This window comes from Diplotaxodon limnothrissa, linkage group LG6 (genome assembly GCF_057381915.1).
Source record: "Diplotaxodon limnothrissa isolate DT_005_m linkage group LG6, D_limnothrissa_male_GT1.1, whole genome shotgun sequence".
NCBI classification, from domain to species: domain Eukaryota; kingdom Metazoa; phylum Chordata; class Actinopteri; order Cichliformes; family Cichlidae; genus Diplotaxodon; species Diplotaxodon limnothrissa.
Window position 1 is genome coordinate 3,383,035 of NC_140601.1, and position 20,199 is coordinate 3,403,233.

Consider the following 20,199-nt stretch of genomic DNA (forward strand, 5'->3'; position numbering starts at 1 on the left):
CATTTCTGTGTAAACGGCTCAAACAACTGCTCTGTAAAATATCTACATAATATCTATCAAACATGCCTTGCATCCTCAGAGTCACTAGCTGCAGCTATTGTAATTGGAAAAACATGGTTCTTGATCATAATGTCTGTGTTTAGACATTGTAACAATAACACAGCGCTGCCACTATGGTTTGCCAGAGAGCTTATTTGTGGAGTTTGAGTGTTCTCACTGGAACAGTGTGGACTTCTTCCGGGTATCCTCCCATAGGACATTCATGCTATGTAATTTAAAATTACCAGTTACTATGAACATTTAAGGCTGTCTGTCTGTTTGTGTTAGCCCAGCAATAAACTGGTGATCTGTTCTGCTGTGAAAGCTGAGATAACAGACTGGATAACAACCTAAATTAACAATATATAACATTCAGTATACTTTATTTCACATATATATTTTATATGATACAAAAATACTGATCGGTGTATTTTTATGAAAAATACAGAAATTGCAAGAAAGTTGAAAAATAACCTTTAATAAATTATATAATCAATATCTGACATAAGAATACTGCGACATAATTGATACAAAAACCCCTCAAATATTTTAAGAGAAATTACTTAGACAGTATCTTAGAAAAAGTCTTTTTCCTTCCAATGTTCATCTCAGATCAGTCTCCCATAAAAATATCTTTATATCAAAATCAGTGCATTTATCACCTTCAACTCATCAGTTTCCCATATCTTCATCCTAATCACTAAGGTTTCGCCACATTTTTTAGGGCCCACACACGTAGCTGCCCCCACATCTAATAGGGATACTTATGACCAGTAGATCTGAGGAGAATGGGTGATAAATAGTTTTTTTGTTTTTTAAGTTTAATATAATCTTGTTAATGTCCCATAGCATGGAGGTTAGTCTATCCTTCTCCAGTGGGATGGAACGCAGCGACATATTTCATCGCTGAAGAAGAAATCTGGTTCACACCTTCGCCTTCTTACTTCACAGGAAGGCCTGACGCAACTGCAATGAAAAAAAAAAAAAGACAGGACAGGATTAGCTTCAAAACCACTAACAGTCCAGTGTAGGTCAGGATATGTATTGTACAGTTTTAGTTAGCTGTTTACATACACTCATAGGCATATATCATGCCTATATATACAGATACATATATATATAGATATATATATATATAGATATATATATATATAGATATATGTATATATACACATATATACAACAGGGCTCGCAAAATCGCTAGCCCGACGTCCCGGGGCTAGCGATTTTTCCAGTCAGGCTACCAAAATCTATCTCTGCCCTGCCCGTCGGCCTATCATAGGAAGGAAAAATATATGTCAATGCTTTTGCATTCTTTCGGAAATGTAGCTGGGTAATTATGTCATTGGCATCGGTGAGCCACTGTCAATATGTGACATATTGAAATCGCGTTTGAATTTGCGCTTGTTTTTTGCTTTCACTTTGCAATCGCGCGAACTGTGTATAGAGAGCGACAGCACTGATCTGTGAGTGATGATAATTTGCGCACCAATTCCTCTGACATCGTCTTATCAATCGTTAGCTTACTATGCAAACATGACAAGTGAAATCTCCCGCAGCTTAAACATGTGAGAGGTTGATTGCGCAGAGAATCGCTGAGCATTATGTGAGTGCGTGTGTGTAAAAGCAGCAGCATATATATTTTAGTTCTGCTGAGCCAAATAAGACAGGTCAGGGTGAAGAAGTGACAGCCAAAGAAAAGCTTACCACAAAACGGAGAAGTTATGACAAATCAGACTATAAGGCAAAAAGAAAGTGCAGCTTTATGGTTTCATGGACAAAAGAATTTCTGTGGCTGCGATATGACAAGCTAAATAACCAGGGCTGCACATAAGTGGTCCACAGGTGCGCATTCGCTGTCAAAATAAAAAACGCGCACAAGATAAGAAGTTGCAACGCGTGTTTGCATACATAGGATTTTCTGGAGGAGGACAGACATTTGTTTAGAACTCTTAAAGATGTCGAAGAAGCTCCTTTAAGCAATTACTGTGATGTTCCTCCACCTCCAAAGAAATGTCAGGAGTCCGAACCACAAAAGAAGCGCGTATTCTCGGAAAAGTGGTTGCAGGAGGTGAGCTGGCTTCAAACAAATGATGAACGCACAGAGATTTGGTGCAGAATGTGCCCTGAAAATCCCACTCTAGCGGACAAAAACAGTGCTTTTTATATGGACGCAAACTCGCGTTGCAACTTCTTATCTGGTGCGCGTCTTTTATTTTGACAGCAAATGCGCACACGCGGACCACTTATGTGCACCCGTGTAAATAACATAATGTTCTGCCGAGTGTGTTGTTGGTTTTCCCTCGATTTCTCGATATTTCATTTTCTTATCGTTGCACAAAATTATACCGGTATTACCGTGAACTGTATGATATAGCCCAGCCCTACTGACTACGGATACTGACTACAGAATGGAGCAGTTGTCAGCCAGCTCCTCTACATGAATGACATCGAGCTGTATACCAAGAGTGAACATCGATTCAGTGATATAACCTACTAGGATCTACAGCAATAAAATTGGAATGTCGGACTGAAGAATTGTAGTCAGATGGTAACGAAGAGAGGGAACATAGTCTGAGGGGATTGCACTACCAGACTGAAGGATTGGAAACATCGAGGACAGCTACAAGTACCTGGGAATACCACAGGCAAATGGGAACCACAAAGAGGCTACTAAGAAAGCCACAACCACCAAGTACCTGCAGAGGGTTAGGCAAGTCCTGAGGAGTCAGTTGAATGGGAAGAAAAAGATCTGGGCAATCAACACCTGCGTCCTGCTGGTGATCAGGTACCCTGCTGGGATGATAGCCTGGCCGAAGGAGGAGATAGAAGCCACTGACATCAAGAGAAGGAAGTTCCTTACCACCCATGGAGAGTGTCACCCCATAAGAAATGGAAGGACTAGTGAGTCTCAGAACCACTGTTCAGGATGAGACAACAAACATCCATGAAGATCACCACAATCGGCTGTGTGCTTAGTAAATACCTCAGGCAGCAGAAACCTGAGAAATAAGAGAAGCAAGGAGAAGAACCATCATGGAAGGACAGGCCCTTGCACGGTATGTACCACCAGCTGATATAGGAAATAACTGACATCCAGAAATCCTACCAGTGGCTGAACAAAGCTGGACTGAAAGATAGCGCGTAGGGACTAACTATGGTAGAACAGGAACAAGCTCTGAGCACAAGATCCATCGACACTGGGATCCACCCAGCAGGGCGCAAGATGCTTGCAGGCAGGAAATACATGGAATGCCATAACCAAGTGGCTGGCATAACATCTGTGCCGAATACGGCCTGAAAGTCCCGAGGTCAAAATGGGAGACACCCCAACGGGTGGTTGAGAATGACCGTGCTAAGATCCTATGGGACTTCCAGATACAGATGGACAAAATGGTGATGGTTAACCAATCAGATGGGGAGATATGTGACACACATAGTGGGTAAAATTAAATAACTGTATGGCATGCTCAAAGTAACTAAATGAGCATGTCAACTTTTTTCTATTGACATGACATTTTTTCCTAATGTCAATAACAACCCATCCAATCCGCACATAACAAAATCAAACCATAGATGTCCATAAATTCAGATGCCCATAAATTATGTGTAATAATTAGAAATGACATAGGGAAAAGGTACTGAACACACAAAGAAAGGGAGGTGCAAAAAAGCACAGAAAATCATGGCACCGGCTGAAATTTATTATCAGAACTAAAATCAGCTGGTTCTGTCTAATGGCCTCCAAATAATGGCCTATAAAAAGTGCCTCTTTACCAAGACACAAGAAACAGCTCATGATGGGTAAAATCAAGGCCATCTCTCAAGACCTTTTCAACCTTAGTTTTGCAAAGCATACTGATGGCAATGTTTACACAAGAATTTCTCTTTCCATAAAACTATTAAAAGAGCCATAATTCAGAAGTGGTAAGAACATCATTTTACTATAAACCGGCAACAACCAGGTACTCACTGCAAGATTTCAGACAAAGGGTTTAAAAGGAATTATCAGAAGAGTTGTCCAAGAACTAAGGATCACTTGTGGTGAGCAACATAAAATCCTGGAATCAGCAGGTACAATTGTTTCAAAGAAAACAATAAGTAATATGCTAGTTGCTATGGCCTGTATGCACGCTCACTATGCAAGGCTCCATTGCTAAAGAACAAAAGGGATGTGGAAGGGGGTTTAAATTTAGCTGAACAACATTTAGATAGGCCTGTGAAATACTGGGAGAATACAGTCTGGTAGGATGTGACCAAAGCTAAACTCTTTGGATGCCATAATACTCACCATGTTTGGAGTTCACAATATACTGCATATCTACAAATATACTTGGGCTCATACAGTCCCAATCAAAAGTTTAAGACCACTTGAAAAATGGCAAAAAAAATTATCATATTTTGCATGGTTGCATCTTAACAGTGTTTTAAGTAGAGCTTCTACATGCAACAAGAAGAAATGGGAGTGAGACAAAACATTTTTAACAACCCCCCCAAAACAGAAATCAAAGTTCCAAACATGACCTCAGTAATGAGTAGCTCCACCGTTATTGTTGATCTCTTCAAAAATTTGTTGCAGCATGCTTGATGCAAGCGTTTCCATGAGGTGAGTGGGGACATTTCTCCAAGTGGTGAAGACAGTCGCATGAAGGGCATTTACTGTCTGGAACTGTTGTCTATTTTTGCAAACTTCCATTGTCATCCATCCCCTAAGGTTCTCAATTGGATTTACATCAGGGGAACATGCAGAATGGTCCAAAGGAGTGATTATTCTCCTGGAAGAAGTCCCTTGTCCTGCAGGCATTGTGTACTGTAGCGTTGTCTTGTTTAAAAACCCAGTTGTTACCACACAGTCATGACGGATGCTCTCTGCAACATCTGCAACATCAGCAGCTGTTTGATGCTCCTGCACCTCCTGAAGCTCTATTGTTCCACTGAAAGAGAAAACACCTCCACTGTGGTGTGTGGAAAACATCTCAGGTGGGATCTGCATGTCATGCCAGTAACACTGGAAACCATCAGTACCATCAAGGTTACATTTTTTTCTCATCAGAGAATAAAACTTTCTTTCACCTTTCAGTGTCCCATCTTTGGTGCTCTCTTGCAAAGTCCAAACGGTCAGTTCAGTGGCACATTTTTGCACAGATTTGACATTTTAAAGGTATGTGGTCCTAAACTTTTGATCAGCTGTTAATCAGCCTGTTTCAGTTTAAGCGTTGTTTTCAATAAATTGCATGCTCAAAAAAATGTTTTGTCGCACTCCCATTTCTTCTTGTTGCAGGTTAAGATCCAACCATACGATTTTTTTTTTTTGCCTTTTTTCAAGTGGTCTTAAACTTTTGATTGGGACTGTATATATCCCTGTACATATGTGTAATAAATGTTCTGTGTTCTGTGTCCCAGAAGCCTGCAAGTTCTCACTTCAGCCAACACGGCTTTAAGACAAACACTTTCCTGTATGTTAAAAAGGTCAAAGGTTACAAATAGTAGCCCAAACTACTCCCTTTAGAGTTACCAAATGATTTATAGCCAATGCCAGATTTACCAGAGCTTTCAACACAACAGAACAATGTGAATGTTTAAATTTCTTACTTTCCATCTTGATGCAATTAATCTTCTTTGAAATTATCTGGAGTTTTTTTTAGCCTAATAAGAAAAAAGTCAAATAACTGACTACTTAGCTATTTTGGAAATAAAAAAAATGTTCATTTCTCAGTCATAATTGGCAACAGAAAAAGAGCTTACATATCTTAAAATGATATGTCCTAGCTCATGTTTGGTTGACTATAACCTAAAACGTAGGCCTCATTGTCCAAACAGACAGACAAGCCTTGTAGCCAAGGAAGTTTAAGGAACAAACAATGATTTAATCCTTTATTATACATACTTTATCATTATAAATTCTGCAATCGCCCATGCTTTTTCAGCTGCACAGGGTCTCACGTGGTGAATGACAGAATATTTAGTTGCTGTTACTTAATACGACCAATAAAGCCCCTTTGAAATACACAGATGAGTTCAAATGGACAAGCATAATTTCTTTTAGACGCATGTTCATAGTTACATATGCATAATGATCAGATCCCAGACACTAGATTCCTACTGTTATGTTCTACTCATAAATCACACTCAGACAGGGTCACAGTGGGTTGAAAGTGGACCAGATGGAAGGATGTGTGTGTATGTGTGCACGTTTCCTCCTGTGCCATAGAGGAAATGGTTAACTGACAGCTAGGAGAAGTCATTAGCACACTAGGGTCTTGTGTTACACACCGTTGTACTGCAACAAACCCCTACATACTGGTGTGGGATCAGTGCCTTACACAGTGCCACTAACATCCTGAAGGTTTGAGTGTGTGCATTTATGTGTAGCTGTAGAGATCTTTTCCATGAAAGTGAAAAAAATGAATTGCAAAGTACATCATTAGTTAAAAAATACTTGGTACATACAGTAAATTTGCTAAAATGTTTATACTAGCATGCTTCACCTACCAAGTCAGTAAGGTAAGGAGTGAGGAGTCACAAAACACTGACCAGAAAATAGAAAAGAAAGCTTTTATTATTGCATGTAGAGGGCTGGCCATACACTGTACAGCATACACTACATTGTTAAGTTTCTAAACACAAACTTAACAATGTAGACATAGAAGAGCCACCTCCACAGGACAAGACTCAGTCCATCTTCATCTAAAGGACAAAGGTCACTCTTTCGAGGATGCCAATATTCACATTTTGGACAGAGAGGACAGATGAGTTTGAAAGAGGAGTGAAAGAAGCCATTTACGTCCACTGTGAACGACCATCTTCTCACCACATTCCCAAACCAGAAACCGTGGATGGACAGATCGATCCGCACTGCAGTAAATGCCAGGACCGCCTCCTACAACGCGGGTCTCGCCACTGGCGATATGAGCGCCTACAAAGCGGCCTCATACGGCGCGCGGCGCGCGGTGAGAGATGCCAAACGCCGGTACCGGGAACGTGTGGAGTCCCACTTCCACCAGGGCGACACACGGAGTATGTGGCATGGACTACGCACCATTACGGACTACAAAGCCAGGGACACTGCGCTGATCAACGCGGACTCTGCATTCACCAACGAGCTGAATCAGTTCTACGCCCGTTTCGAGGTTAGCCAGGCAGCTAATGCTATCTACCGCCTGACTACCGAGGACAGTGACGTCATCAGCGAGAGACCGGTGACCAGCATCGCGGAGCATGACGTCCGAGCGGCACTGAGGAGAGTGAACACAAGGAAAGCGGCGGGGCCAGACGGCATCACCGGCCGTCTGCTGCGCTGCTGTGCTGACCAGCTAGCAGGTGTGTTCACTTACATCTTCAACGAGTCCCTGGCGAAGTCTGTGGTCCCCACATGCTTCAAGAGATCCACCATCATCCCTGTGCCCAAGAACAGCAAACCCTCATCCCTGAACGATTACCGGCCAGTTGCACTGACCTCGGTAGTAATGAAGGTGTTTGAGAGGCTGCTGAAGAACATCATCTCCTCCTCCATCCCAGACACCACAGATCCGCTGCAGTTCGCCTACAGATCCAACAGATCCACAGAGGATGCCATCGCCCACGTCCTACACACCACTCTCAGCCATGTGGACAAGAAACAGGGTAACTATGTGCGAATGCTGTTTGTTGATTACAGTTCAGCGTTTAACACAATAGTGCCCTGCAGACTGTTCACAAAGCTCAGGGATCTGGGACTTAACAGCCGTCTGTGTGCATGGGTGTTGGACTTCCTCACTGGCAGAACTCAGGTGGTGAGGGTGGGCAGGTGCTTCTCCAACAGCATCACCATCAACACAGGAGCACCTCAGGGATGTGTCCTCTCGCCACTGCTCTACTCCCTCTACACTTCAGACTGTGTGGCCACCCATGGCTCCAACACCATTGTGAAGTTTGCTGACGACACAGTGGTGTTGGGTGCCATCTCCAACAACGATGAGACGGCCTACATGGATGAAGTGAAGAATCTGGCATCGTGGTGCCAGGACAACCACCTCCAGCTGAACGTCAGCAAGACCAAGGAGCTGGTGGTGGACTTCAGAAGGGGTCAGCACAGAGACTACAAGCCCATTATCATCAATGGAGCTCCAGTGGAGAGGGTGCAGTCCTTCAAGTATCTTGGTGTCCACATCTCCTCAGACCTGACATGGGCTGCCCACATTCAGGTCCAGACCAAAAAGGCTAGGCAGCGCCTGTATCACCTACGACAACTGAGGAAGTTCAGGGTCTCTCCAAAGATCCTCAGGATTTTCTATACAGGCGCTGTGGAGAGCATCCTCACACAGAACATGACATCGTGGTTTGGGAACAGCTGTGTGAAGGACCAAAAAGCACTCCAGAGAGTGATCCGTACAGCAGAACGCTGCTGCAGGATTGCTCTCCCCCCGTTTCAGGACACCTACACCAGGAGATGCCGGACTAGAGCAGCGCAGATACTGAAGGACCCGTCCCATCCTGGCAACAAACTGTTCCAACTTCTGCAATCTGGTAGAAGGCTCCGCATCTTCCGGGCAAGGACAGAGAGACTCCTATCCCCAAGCCATCCGTGCCCTAAACACACACACCCGCCCTCTCACATCATCTATAATTGACTGAGTCAGGACTCTTCCAGACACTAAACCAAGGCACAATGTACATTTCAATTCCTTTAATTTTAAATATGTTTATATTGTCTATCCTGTAAAATAGTCAGATGTCTATTCATATTAATGTACAGAATTCACCTGCTTGCTGCTACTACTGCACATTCACCCAATGTATATACTACATATATATATATATATATATATATATATATATATATATATATATATATATATATATATATATATACTACATATATATATATACTACATATATATATATATATATATATATATATAACAAAAAAAAAAACACCCAGCACGCCCCTGCGGGCGGTTTATCCTTCAAGCTCGGGTCCTCTACCAGAGGCCTGGGAGCTTGAGGGTTCTGCGCAGTATCTTAGCTGTTCCCAGGACTGCGCTCTTCTGGACAGAGATCTCCAATGTTATTCCCGGGATCTGCTGGAGCCACTCGCCTAGCTTGGGAGTCACTGCACCTAGTGCTCCGATTACCACGGGGACCACCGTTACCTTCACCCTCCACATCCTCTCGAGCTCTTCTCTGAGCCCTTGGTATTTCTCCAGCTTCTCGTGTTCCTTCTTCCTGATGTTGCTGTCATTCGGAACCGCTACATCGATCACTACGGCCGTCTTCTTCTGTTTGTCTACCACCACTATGTCCGGTTGGTTAGCCACCACCATTTTGTCCGTCTGTATCTGGAAGTCCCACAGGATCTTAGCTCGGTCATTCTCCACCACCCTTGGGGGCATCTCCCATTTTGACCTCGGGACTTCCAGGTTATACTCGGCACAGATGTTCCTGTACACTATGCCGGCCACTTGGTTATGGCGTTCCATGTATGCCTTGCCTGCTAGCATCTTGCACCCTGCTGTTATGTGCTGGATTGTCTCTGGGGCATCTTTACACAGCCTGCACCTGGGGTCTTGCCTGGTGTGATAGACCCCAGCCTCTATGGATCTTGTGCTCAGAGCTTGTTCTTGTGCTGCCATGATTAGTGCCTCTGTGCTGTCTTTCAGTCCAGCTTTGTCCAGCCACTGGTAGGATTTCTGGATATCAGCCACCTCCTCTATCTGCCGGTGGTACATACCGTGCAGGGGCCTGTCCTTCCATGATGGTTCCTCGTCTCCCTCCTCTTTCTTGGGTTTCTGCTGCCTGAGGTATTCACTGAGCACTCGGTCAGTTGGGGCCATCTTCCCAATGTATTCTTGGATGTTCATTGTCTCATCCTGGACTGTGGTGCTGACACTCACCAGTCCCCGGCCCCCTTCCTTCCGCTTAGCGTACAGCCTCAGGGTGCTGGACTTGGGGTGAAACCCTCCATGCATGGTAAGGAGCTTTCTTGTCTTTATGTCAGTGGCTTCTATCTCCTCCTTTGGCCAGCCTATTAATAATAATAATAATGGATACTTTATTGATCCCCATGGGGAAATTACTTGTTTTTCTCTGCATTTGACCCATTCACTCAGTGAAGCAGTGGGCAGCCCACTAAGCAGGCGCCCGGGGAGCAGTGTGTAGGGATGGTACCTTGCTCAGGGGTACCTCAGGGTAGCCGTTAAGTGGATTCGAACCGCCGACCTTCCGATGATGGGGCGACCACTTTACCTACTGAGCTATCCCTGCCCAGCAGGGTACCTGATCACGGGCAGATGGCCCGGATCTTGTTCTTACCATTCAGCTGACTCCTCAGGACTTGCCTGACCCTCTGCAGGTACTTGGTGGTTGCAGCCTTTCAAGCGGCCTCTTCATGGTTCCCATTTGCCTGCGGGATCCCCAGGTACTTGTAACTGTCCTCTATGTCTGCAATGTTGCCTTCTGGTAGTTCAATCCCCTCAGTTCTGACTACCTTCCCTCTCTTTGTTACCATCCGACTACACTTCTCCAGTCCGAACGACATTCCAATGTCTGTGGCAACCTGCTTGAGACCAAGAAAATTGCAACTAGGTTTTCACTGCACTACCAGGAATTTCACACTAGTGACTGCCAGCAACCACTTGCCAAACACTTGCCAACCAGTTGGGGAATATAGATTTTTCCCTTGCAAAGTCCTTCTCTGTGAGGTTGAAAGAGCGGCAAAAAAAAAGAAAAAATGTTTGGACTTTTCTCAGAGGAACCTAATATTATTCTTTTTTAAACTTGCTCAGTCAATCCTATCTGAATCCATTATCACCATAGCTGTTATTGTTCCTGCTGTTTTGTTTTTCAGTGTTCCTACTCAAAAACTGTTCACACCTGGCCCTTTTATTTATATTTATATATATATATATATTTATATATATAAAAGCAGCTGGATAGCGTAGTGGTTAGACTACACGCCTTTGGAACAGAGGATCGCAAGTTCGATTCCTGCCTGGGGCGTCTGTATCCAGTAAGGGTCCTAAGGCTAGACCCCCTATGCTAAGCGAGCCTACCGCAGACATGAGCGAGACAGATAAATATGAAGGCATGCCGGCTCGGACGTCGCCCGGATCAACAAGGTCCGCGTCAGGTGTTGAGGAACCAGGGCACCCTGACGAAAAGTGGGCTACTGGAACAAGAAGGCATCGGTGGGCAAGAGACGAAAACAGGGCGTTGTTGGAATGCTACTACGCAAGTAACCCCGGCGGAAGGGGCTACATGAATAGGATGAGGGACCTATGGATTCTTCGATACCCAACATCCACAATGACGGCGAAACAACTAGTAGCTCAGTGTTCCAACATTCGAAAGAAGGGACTGCTCTCACAGCTAGAGATTGACGAGGTACAACACAAATGCTACGGCAAGGAGGAGTCAGGACGCCAGGTCAGGGGGGCGATATCATCACCCCCACCCGAGATTGGGTACATAGCCCCAAGTGCGATAGGAGAAGGATCGTTGAGTGCGAGAGGAACTGACCTGAAAAATAGGATCATGGCCAAGCTTGAAACCTGGATCCCCCGTAGCTGGTTACCAAGATTACGTGAAGTACCCTCAGAAGGTCTGCTAGATGATGTTAATGCAGCACTACGGGCAATACCTACAACCACGATTACCGACACTAACAAGCTCATCTACAATACGGCAGCAGTGATCAGTGAGATGCTTGGCTACAAGTTGAACAGCGACAAGGGGCAGTACCCTCCATGGAGAAGGAGGCTAGAGGGCAAGATCAAAGTAGCACGGAGGGAGGTTAGCCAACTAACGGAGTTGCAGAAAGGTGCGACAAATAAGGTGCCTAAGAAATACAGCAAGCTGTCCATACCTGAGGCCTTGGAAACTGCCAAGCAAAGACTCACAGCCTTGGCCAGCCGCTTGAGGAGGTACACCAGAGAGATAGAAGGCAGGAGAATAAACCAGCTGTTCTCCACAGAACCAGCAAAGGTGTACTCTCAGTGGCAAGGGAACAATAAGAGAACAGCACCACCAAGGCTGGAGACGGAGCAATACTGGAAGAGCATATGGGAGAAGGATGCAACCCATAACGGCAATGCTCAGTGGCTAGAGGATCTGAGGGCAGACCACAGCGACCTCCCTTAACAGGGTCCAGTAACCATCACAGTGGCAGATATCCAAGAAAGGGTCTCCAGTATGAAGAGTTGGACAGCACCAGGGCCCGACATGGTTCACGCCTACTGGCTGAAGAAGCTGACTGCACTCCACGAGCGTCTGGCAGCACAAATGAACCAGCTGCTAGTTAACGAGAGACACCCGGAATGGCTAACTGAAGGCCGGACGGTCCTGATCCCCAAGGACCCCAAGAAGGGACCGGTCCCCTCCAACTACCGACCAATAACCTGCCTCAGTACTACATGGAAGCTCCTGTCAGGCATCATATCAGCTAAGATGAACAGGCACATGGGTCAATACATGAGCGGGACACAGAAAGGAATTGGCAAGAATACCAGAGGCGCAAAACACCAGCTACTGGTAGACAGAACAATCAGCCGAGACTGCAAGACCAGACTGACCAACCTGTGCACTGCCTGGATTGATTACAAGAAGGCCTATGACTCAATGCCCCACAGCTGGATACTGGAATGCCTAGAATTGTACAAGATCAATGGGACCCTAAGAGCCTTCATCAGGAACTCAATGGGGATGTGGCGTACAACACTAGAGGCCAACTCCAAGCCCATAGCACAAGTCACCATCAAGTGCGGGATCTACCAAGGAGATGCTCTGTCCCCACTGCTGTTCTGCATAGGCCTGATCCCCCTCAGTGAGATCAAAGAGAGGGAAGGTAGTCAGAACTGAGGGGATTGAACTACCAGAAGGCAACATTGCAGACATAGAGGACAGTTACAGGTACTTGGGGATCCCGCAGGCGAATGGGAACCATGAAGAGGCCGCTAGAAAAGCTGCAACCACCAAGTACCTGCAGAGGGTCAGGCAAGTCCTGAGGAGTCAGCTGAATGGTAAGAACAAGATCCGGGCCATCAACACGTACGCCCTACCCGTGATCAGGTACCCTGCTGGGGTAATAGGCTGGCCAAAGGAGGAGATAGAAGCCACTGACATAAAGACAAGAAAGCTCCTTACCATGCATGGAGGGTTTCACCCCAAGTCCAGCACCCTGAGGCTGTACGCTAAGCGGAAGGAAGGGGGCCGGGGACTGGTGAGTGTCAGCACCACAGTCCAGGATGAGACAACGAACATCCAAGAATACATTGGGAAGATGGCCCCAACTGACCGAGTGCTCAGTGAATACCTCAGGCAGCAGAAACCCAAGAAAGAGGAGGGAGACGAGGAACCATCATGGAAGGACAGGCCCCTGCACGGTATGTACCACCGGCAGATAGAGGAGGTGGCTGATATCCAGAAATCCTACCAGTGGCTGGACAAAGCTGGACTGAAAGACAGCACAGAGGCACTAATCATGGCAGCACAAGAACAAGCTCTGAGCACAAGATCCATAGAGGCTGGGGTCTATCACACCAGGCAAGACCCCAGGTGCAGGCTGTGTAAAGATGCCCCAGAGACAATCCAGCACATAACAGCAGGGTGCAAGATGCTAGCAGGCAAGGCATACATGGAACGCCATAACCAAGTGGCCGGCATAGTGTACAGGAACATCTGTGCCGAGTATAACCTGGAAGTCCCGAGGTCAAAATGGGAGATGCCCCCAAGGGTGGTGGAGAATGACCGAGCTAAGATCCTGTGGGACTTCCAGATACAGACGGACAAAATGGTGGTGGCTAACCAACCGGACATAGTGGTGGTAGACAAACAGAAGAAGACGGCCGTAGTGATCGATGTAGCGGTTCCGAATGACAGCAATATCAGGAAGAAGGAACACGAGAAGCTGGAGAAATACCAAGGGCTCAGAGAAGAGCTCGAGAGGATGTGGAGGGTGAAGGTAACGGTGGTCCCCGTGGTAATCGGAGCACTAGGTGCGGTGACTCCCAAGCTAGGCGAGTGGCTCCAGCAGATCCCGGGAATAACATCGGAGATCTCTGTCCAGAAGAGCGCAGTCCTGGGAACAGCTAAGATACTGCGCAGGACCCTCAAGCTCCCAGGCCTCTGGTAGAGGACCCGAGCTTGAAGGATAAACCGCCCGCAGGGGCGTGCTGGGTGTTTGTTTTTTGTTTTTTTTATATATACATATATATCTATATATATATATATATATATATATATAAATAATGTTTTTCCTCTACACCCCCCCCCCCAATTTTTTTGCACATGTCGAGGAGCGTGTCAGGCTACATTTCACTGTGTGTTATACTTGTATAACTATGCATGTGACAAATAAAGAACCTTGACCTTGACCTTTGGTGGTTTACAACACCAGCTTTCTGCCATCTATCCAGTTTTGAGATCCTTCCCAGATGCCTTAACGCCCACTCACATCCTGGGCCATCTGACCTCAGGAAATCACATGATAGGGTGGGGCTAGGTTTCACAATGAGCTCACCTGAAACCTTGGCTGACTGTGACCTACACCCGTTTTCACACCTTGGCTCATGTGATTAGGTAGAGGATCATTAGGGGGTCCTTTTGTCCCTCTCAGGGGGATTATCCCACAGGGCTTAAATCTGGGACTCCCCACCATTTGACCCTAGAACTGAAGAAGCTTCTCGGATGAGAGGTGAAACGTCTTCAAGCAACTTAAAGAAGTCCGGACGGTTTTCTTTCCAAGCTCCTCAGACAACAGGGTAACACAGCTGGGCCTAATCTGACATAACAAGACAGGGAAGAAGCAATACACTAACACAGACACAGCTCTATCAAAATAAAACAGGAAACATGAGACAGAGGCTAAGACGCAAACTTTACACTGTGATCAGTGAAGAACAGACATGAGAACACAACTAACTTGACATGACACATGGAACACAGGGGAGGCACAGTAACAAAACTAACAAATATAACCGGGGCATAACTAAGGAACCTCGAAATACAAATGACCGTACCAAAAATGATACCAAATCAAAGATAATTCAAAATCAGAAACTGTCATAAACACTGGGTCCCCAGACTCAGGACCATGACACAGCCACTATAAAACTTATGATTTTATAAAATATGATGCAATGCTGTCGATTAAATCAAGTATTAAGTGCTTAAAATAAACTCAATCTAAACATCTGCAACAGTAATATTAATCCATATAACACTGATGGTAACACCTTGCTGCAAAATAATAAAGATAGAAAATACAGTGGGGCAAAAAAGTATTTAGTCAGCCACCGATTGTGCAAGTTCCCCCACTTAAAATGATGACAGAGGTCAGTAATTTGCACCAGAGGTACACTTCAACTGTGAGAGACAGAATGTGAAAAAAAAATCCATGAATTCACATGGTAGGATTTGTAAAGAATTTATTCGTAAATCAGGGTGGAAAATAAGTATTTGGTCACCTCAAACAAGGAAAATCTCTGGCTCTCACAGACCTGTAACGTCTTCTGTAAGAAGCTTTTCTGTCCCCCACTCGTTACCTGTATGAATGGCACCTGTTTGAACTCATCATCTGTATAAAAGACACCTGTCCACAGCCTCAAACAGTCAGACTCCAAACTCCGCCATGGCCAAGACCAAAGAGCTTTCGAAGGACACCAGGAAAAGTATTGTAGACCTGCACCAGACTGGGAAGAGTGAATCTACAATAGGCAAGCAGCTTGGTGTGAAAAAATCAACTGTGGGAGCAATCATCAGAAAATGGAAGACATACAAGACCACTGATAATCTCCCTCGATCTGGGGCTCCACGCAAGATCTCATCCCGTGGGGTCAAAATGATCATGAGAACGGTGAGCAAAGATCCCAGAACCACACAGGGGGACCTGGTGAATGACCTGCAGAGAGCTGGGACCAAAGTAACAAAGGTCACCATCAGTAACACACTACAACGGCAGGGAATCAAATCCCGCAGTGCCAGACGTGTTCCGCTGCTGAAGCCAGTGCATGTCCAGGCCCGTCTGAAGTTTGCCAGAGAGCACATGGATGATACAGCAGAGGATTGGGAGAATGTCATGTGGTCAGATGAAACCAAAGTAGAACTTTTTGGTATGAACTCAACTCGTCGTGTTTGGAGGAAGAAGAATACTGAGTTGCATCCCAAGAACACCATACCTACTGTGAAGCATGGGGGTGGAAACATCATGCTATGGGGCTGTTTTTCTGCCAAGGGGACAGGACGACTGATCCGTGTTAAGGACAGAATGAATGGGGCCATGTATCGTGAGATTTTGAGCCAAAACCTCCTTCCATCAGTGAGAACTTTGAAGATGAAACGAGGCTGGGTCTTCCAACATGACAATGATCCAAAACACACCGCCCGGGCAACAAAGGAGTGGCTCCGTAAGAAGCATTTGAAAGTCCTGGAGTGGCCTAGCCAGTCTCCAGACCTCAACCCCATAGAAAATCTGTGGCGGGAGTTGAAAGTCCGTGTTGCTCGGCGACAGCCCCAGAACATCACTGCTCTCGAGAAGATCTGCATGAAGGAATGGGCCAAAATACCAGCTATTGTGTGTGCAAACCTGGTAAAGACCTATAGTAAACGTTTGACCTCTGTTATTGCCAACAAAGGTTATGTTACAAAGTATTGAGTTGTATTTTTGTTATTGACCAAATACTTATTTTCCACCCTGATTTACGAATAAATTCTTTACAAATCCTACCATGTGGATTCATGGATTTTTTTTTCACATTCTGTCTCTCACAGTTGAAGTGTACCTCTGGTGCAAATTACTGACCTCTGTCATCATTTTAGGTGGGGGAACTTGCACAATCGGTGGCTGACTAAATACTTTTTTGCCCCACTGTAAGTACTTTTACTTTTGATCATTTATGGAAAATAAATTTATTGTAGCCATTATCTAACTCTCTGTGAATAGTACTCATGGTCATTGATCAATGGTCATATTAATAATAATGAAAGTGAGCTTGAAACTCATTGTTAGCTAGTGATCTGATCCTAGTTTTAGTCATTGTGCATCTGGACCATGTATAAATCCATGCATTTTTCCTACTGAAAATGCAAAAGATTTTTTGTGATTTGGCACTATATAAATAAAACTGAATCAAATTGAACTGAAAACACTGCATCCAGAACAACAAAAACAACTTTCTAGGAAACCCTTCCCTAGTTTATTGACCATGAATCAAAACTAATAAACTGATGTTTTCTTTGAAGTTATTTTGGTCCCTGTTGGTTTCTTCTTCAGTGTGCATCACCCGTCCCTGAAGCAATAAATCATTCCAACTTATACTGCTACCTCAAGCCTCGACCATAGGTACAATATCCTATTTTTGGACATCTGTGTTTGGTTTATGCCTCATGTAAAAGAGCTTTCTGTCATACTGTTAGGTTGTCTGAACATAAATCTTGTCCAAATGTATATAAAGTCTCTGAATGTTGATCTAGGAAAACCTGTAGGCTTATATTAACTTTACAAACCTTTCCAAAATGATCTATTTTCTATCTATTTTTCAATATTTTGCATCTGGTGATCTCTTTTAGTCAAATCTGTCATGATCCTGGGTCTTTTGACCCAGCATTTTGAGTTTTAGTTTATGTTTAAGCCCTTCAGGTTTTCTAAGTTCATTTTTCATCATGCCTAGGTTGTTATAGTTCTTTGTTATTAGATTCCCCTTGTGTCTTCCACCCATGTTAAGTCTCCCTTGCCCTTCATGTGTTTCATGTCTGTGTCTTACGTTGTCTAGTTCAGGTTGTCATGTCAGCGTCTTATGTTTCCTGTTTTATTTTGAAGAGGTCTGGTGTTCCTGTGTTCCACTGTGACGTCGTTATGTTCATGTGTGTCAGCCATGTGTTCCCACTTCTCTCATTAGCCTCCTGTGTGTATTTAGTCTGTGCGTTCTCATTCAGTCTTTGTCGGATCGTCTGTGTTGTTCCCATGCCAAGTCCTGCGTTCAGGTTTTCATATATATATGCCCGCCCAGCAGTCCTCCCTGTGTTCCAGAGGCTCAGGAGAGTTCAGTCCACAACCATCATCTCCACCATTACTACTGCATGCATTTCAGTCTATAGCTCAGTCTATAGCCCACTTTCCGGGCCACCAGCTGGACGTCGCTGCCGTCCGCACGGTCGGCTGCCAGAACTGTTTCCACACCGCTGCCATCCGCACGGTCGGCTGCCAGAACTGTTTAGACTCTGGTGCTGCTGTCCTCCGGGTTGGCCCACTGAACTGAGCTTTGGACTGTCCCCTGTGCTTCTGGTGGACATTTTGTTTTGGACTTTGTTTGGACTTTAGTCTGTGCGTTCTCATTCAGTCTTTGTCGGGTCGTCTGTGTTGTTCCCATGCCAAGTCCTGCGTTCAGGTTTTCATATATATATGCTCATCATCATTGCCATGTTTAGAGTTTTGTTTGTTTTTCTGTTTGCCAGGGTTTTTCATAGTTTGTGCTTCCTTTCTAGTTTACCCAGTTTAGGTTATTGCTTAGTTTGCATTGTTTTTGCCCTTTTATTTTGTACTGTTCTGTCTGCCTTAATAAACAGCTAATCATCAGTTAAGTTTGAGTTTTAGAATGTCTGTACCTGGGTCCACTCTTCACACTCCACGCAGTTTGCCTCGGCAAACTGTGACAAAATCTATGCGTCTAAAACTTTAAAAGACGTTGATTTAACGTGGCTGATAACAGTCTTTGGTGTATCTAATCGGTTATGTATAAGCTTAGATTTAATATTCACGCTGTTGATTGAAGACAAGGTTCTATCTATTCCAATCCCATTATTCTTGCCAACAATGTTATTTTAAATGAGTAAACGGCAGATGGAAGGTAGTGAACTTCTGACATCTTTCCTTACCTGCATGTGGCTTGGTGGAACCTCCTTCCTTTCAGGAAGCACTTATTTGGCGACTCATTGCATTCACAGGAGCACTTTGTCTTGTTGAGAGGCTGATGTCTTGGGCATGTCTTGCTGCATGTGCACTGACAGGTCTCCTTGTTGAATACATGGCAGGATAGGCTAGGTGGCAAGTTGCAAACACACTGGCAGGTATTGCGATTCAAGTGATGGTTAGGACCACAGTCTTGAGTTTGGTGGCACACACACTGACAACTTTCCACGTCCAGTTTCTTATTGGGGCCACATAAATCTGCTGAGAATATGTCTGTAGAGTTGGAAGAAAGAGAGACACTGATGAAGTTGGTTACTTAAACTTAGCATGAACTACATAGATCAGCACAAACTGATGGCCAAACATTCTACTTCAGGATTTTCTGGTACAGAGCAGAATTACTTTCTCACACAGATCCAGGTAGAATAGAATAGATTGAATAGAATTTTTTTTCCATTAATAGATTTCCATTAAATACACTGCAGGGTCCTGGCCTGACGAGGTAGCTCTTCTGTGTTGTGCCATCCGCTTCGCCAGAGGTTGTTTGGTTTCCCCGCTGTATAAATCCTGGCAATCCTCCTGGCAATTAACAGTGTACACTATATTACTCTGTTTGTGTCGGGGGACCCGATCCTTGGGGTGGACCAATTTTTGGCGCAGCGTGCTTTGGGGTTTAAAAGCCACAGAGACCTGGTGTTTAGAAAAAATGCGTCTCAACTGTTCCGATACTCCTGACACATACGGGATCACTACAGATTTTCTCTTAGGCAACGGTTGTCCATTTTTACAAGAAAAGGGAAAAGCCATCTCTGAATCGAGGAGGGAGCTTAAGGGTACATCTTTCTAGTGATGGGATTTCCGGCTCTTTTTAGAGAACCAGCTCTTTCGGCTCCGAACCGGCTCTTGAGGTTGTTTTGTTGCTTTAATTAATTTATTATTAACAATAATATAAAAATATGGAAAAGGAATTACTAATGTAAAAAAAAGTGGTTTTATTTATATATGCTTAAATATAAATATATGCAGTGGCCCGTAGAGACAAAGCACGTACAAACTCCAAAACACATTTCTAGCGTTAACTGAACTTCCAAAACAGAGCTACTATACAATTGAAAGCATATGTATATTGTTTGTGTATTTATACACAAGCACTCATATATATATTCAAATGATTTAAAAAAAAATGTTAATTTACCTGTTACTACCACACACCAAATCCGGTCGTTGGTAGGTCCTGGCTTGTGTAGCCACTAGGTAACAAAAGCTCAACACTGCGCTCT

At 44.6% G+C, this 20,199-nt stretch overlaps 1 protein-coding gene across 1 annotated transcript in view; it reads right to left on the reverse strand.

The window, feature by feature from the left end:
- Nucleotides 1-565: 565 nt before the first annotated feature.
- vegfc (vascular endothelial growth factor c) overlaps nucleotides 566-20,199 on the reverse strand; it is a 105,339-nt gene continuing 85,705 nt past the window's right edge. Inside the window, exons 6-7 of the mRNA XM_085356705.1 lie at nucleotides 18,886-19,192; nucleotides 566-1,005 (exon numbers count right to left, since the gene is read on the reverse strand). Of these exons, the coding sequence (XP_085212831.1) occupies nucleotides 897-1,005; nucleotides 18,886-19,192 (416 nt within the window). The 3' untranslated portion in view covers nucleotides 566-896. The remainder of the gene's footprint in view (nucleotides 1,006-18,885; nucleotides 19,193-20,199) is intronic.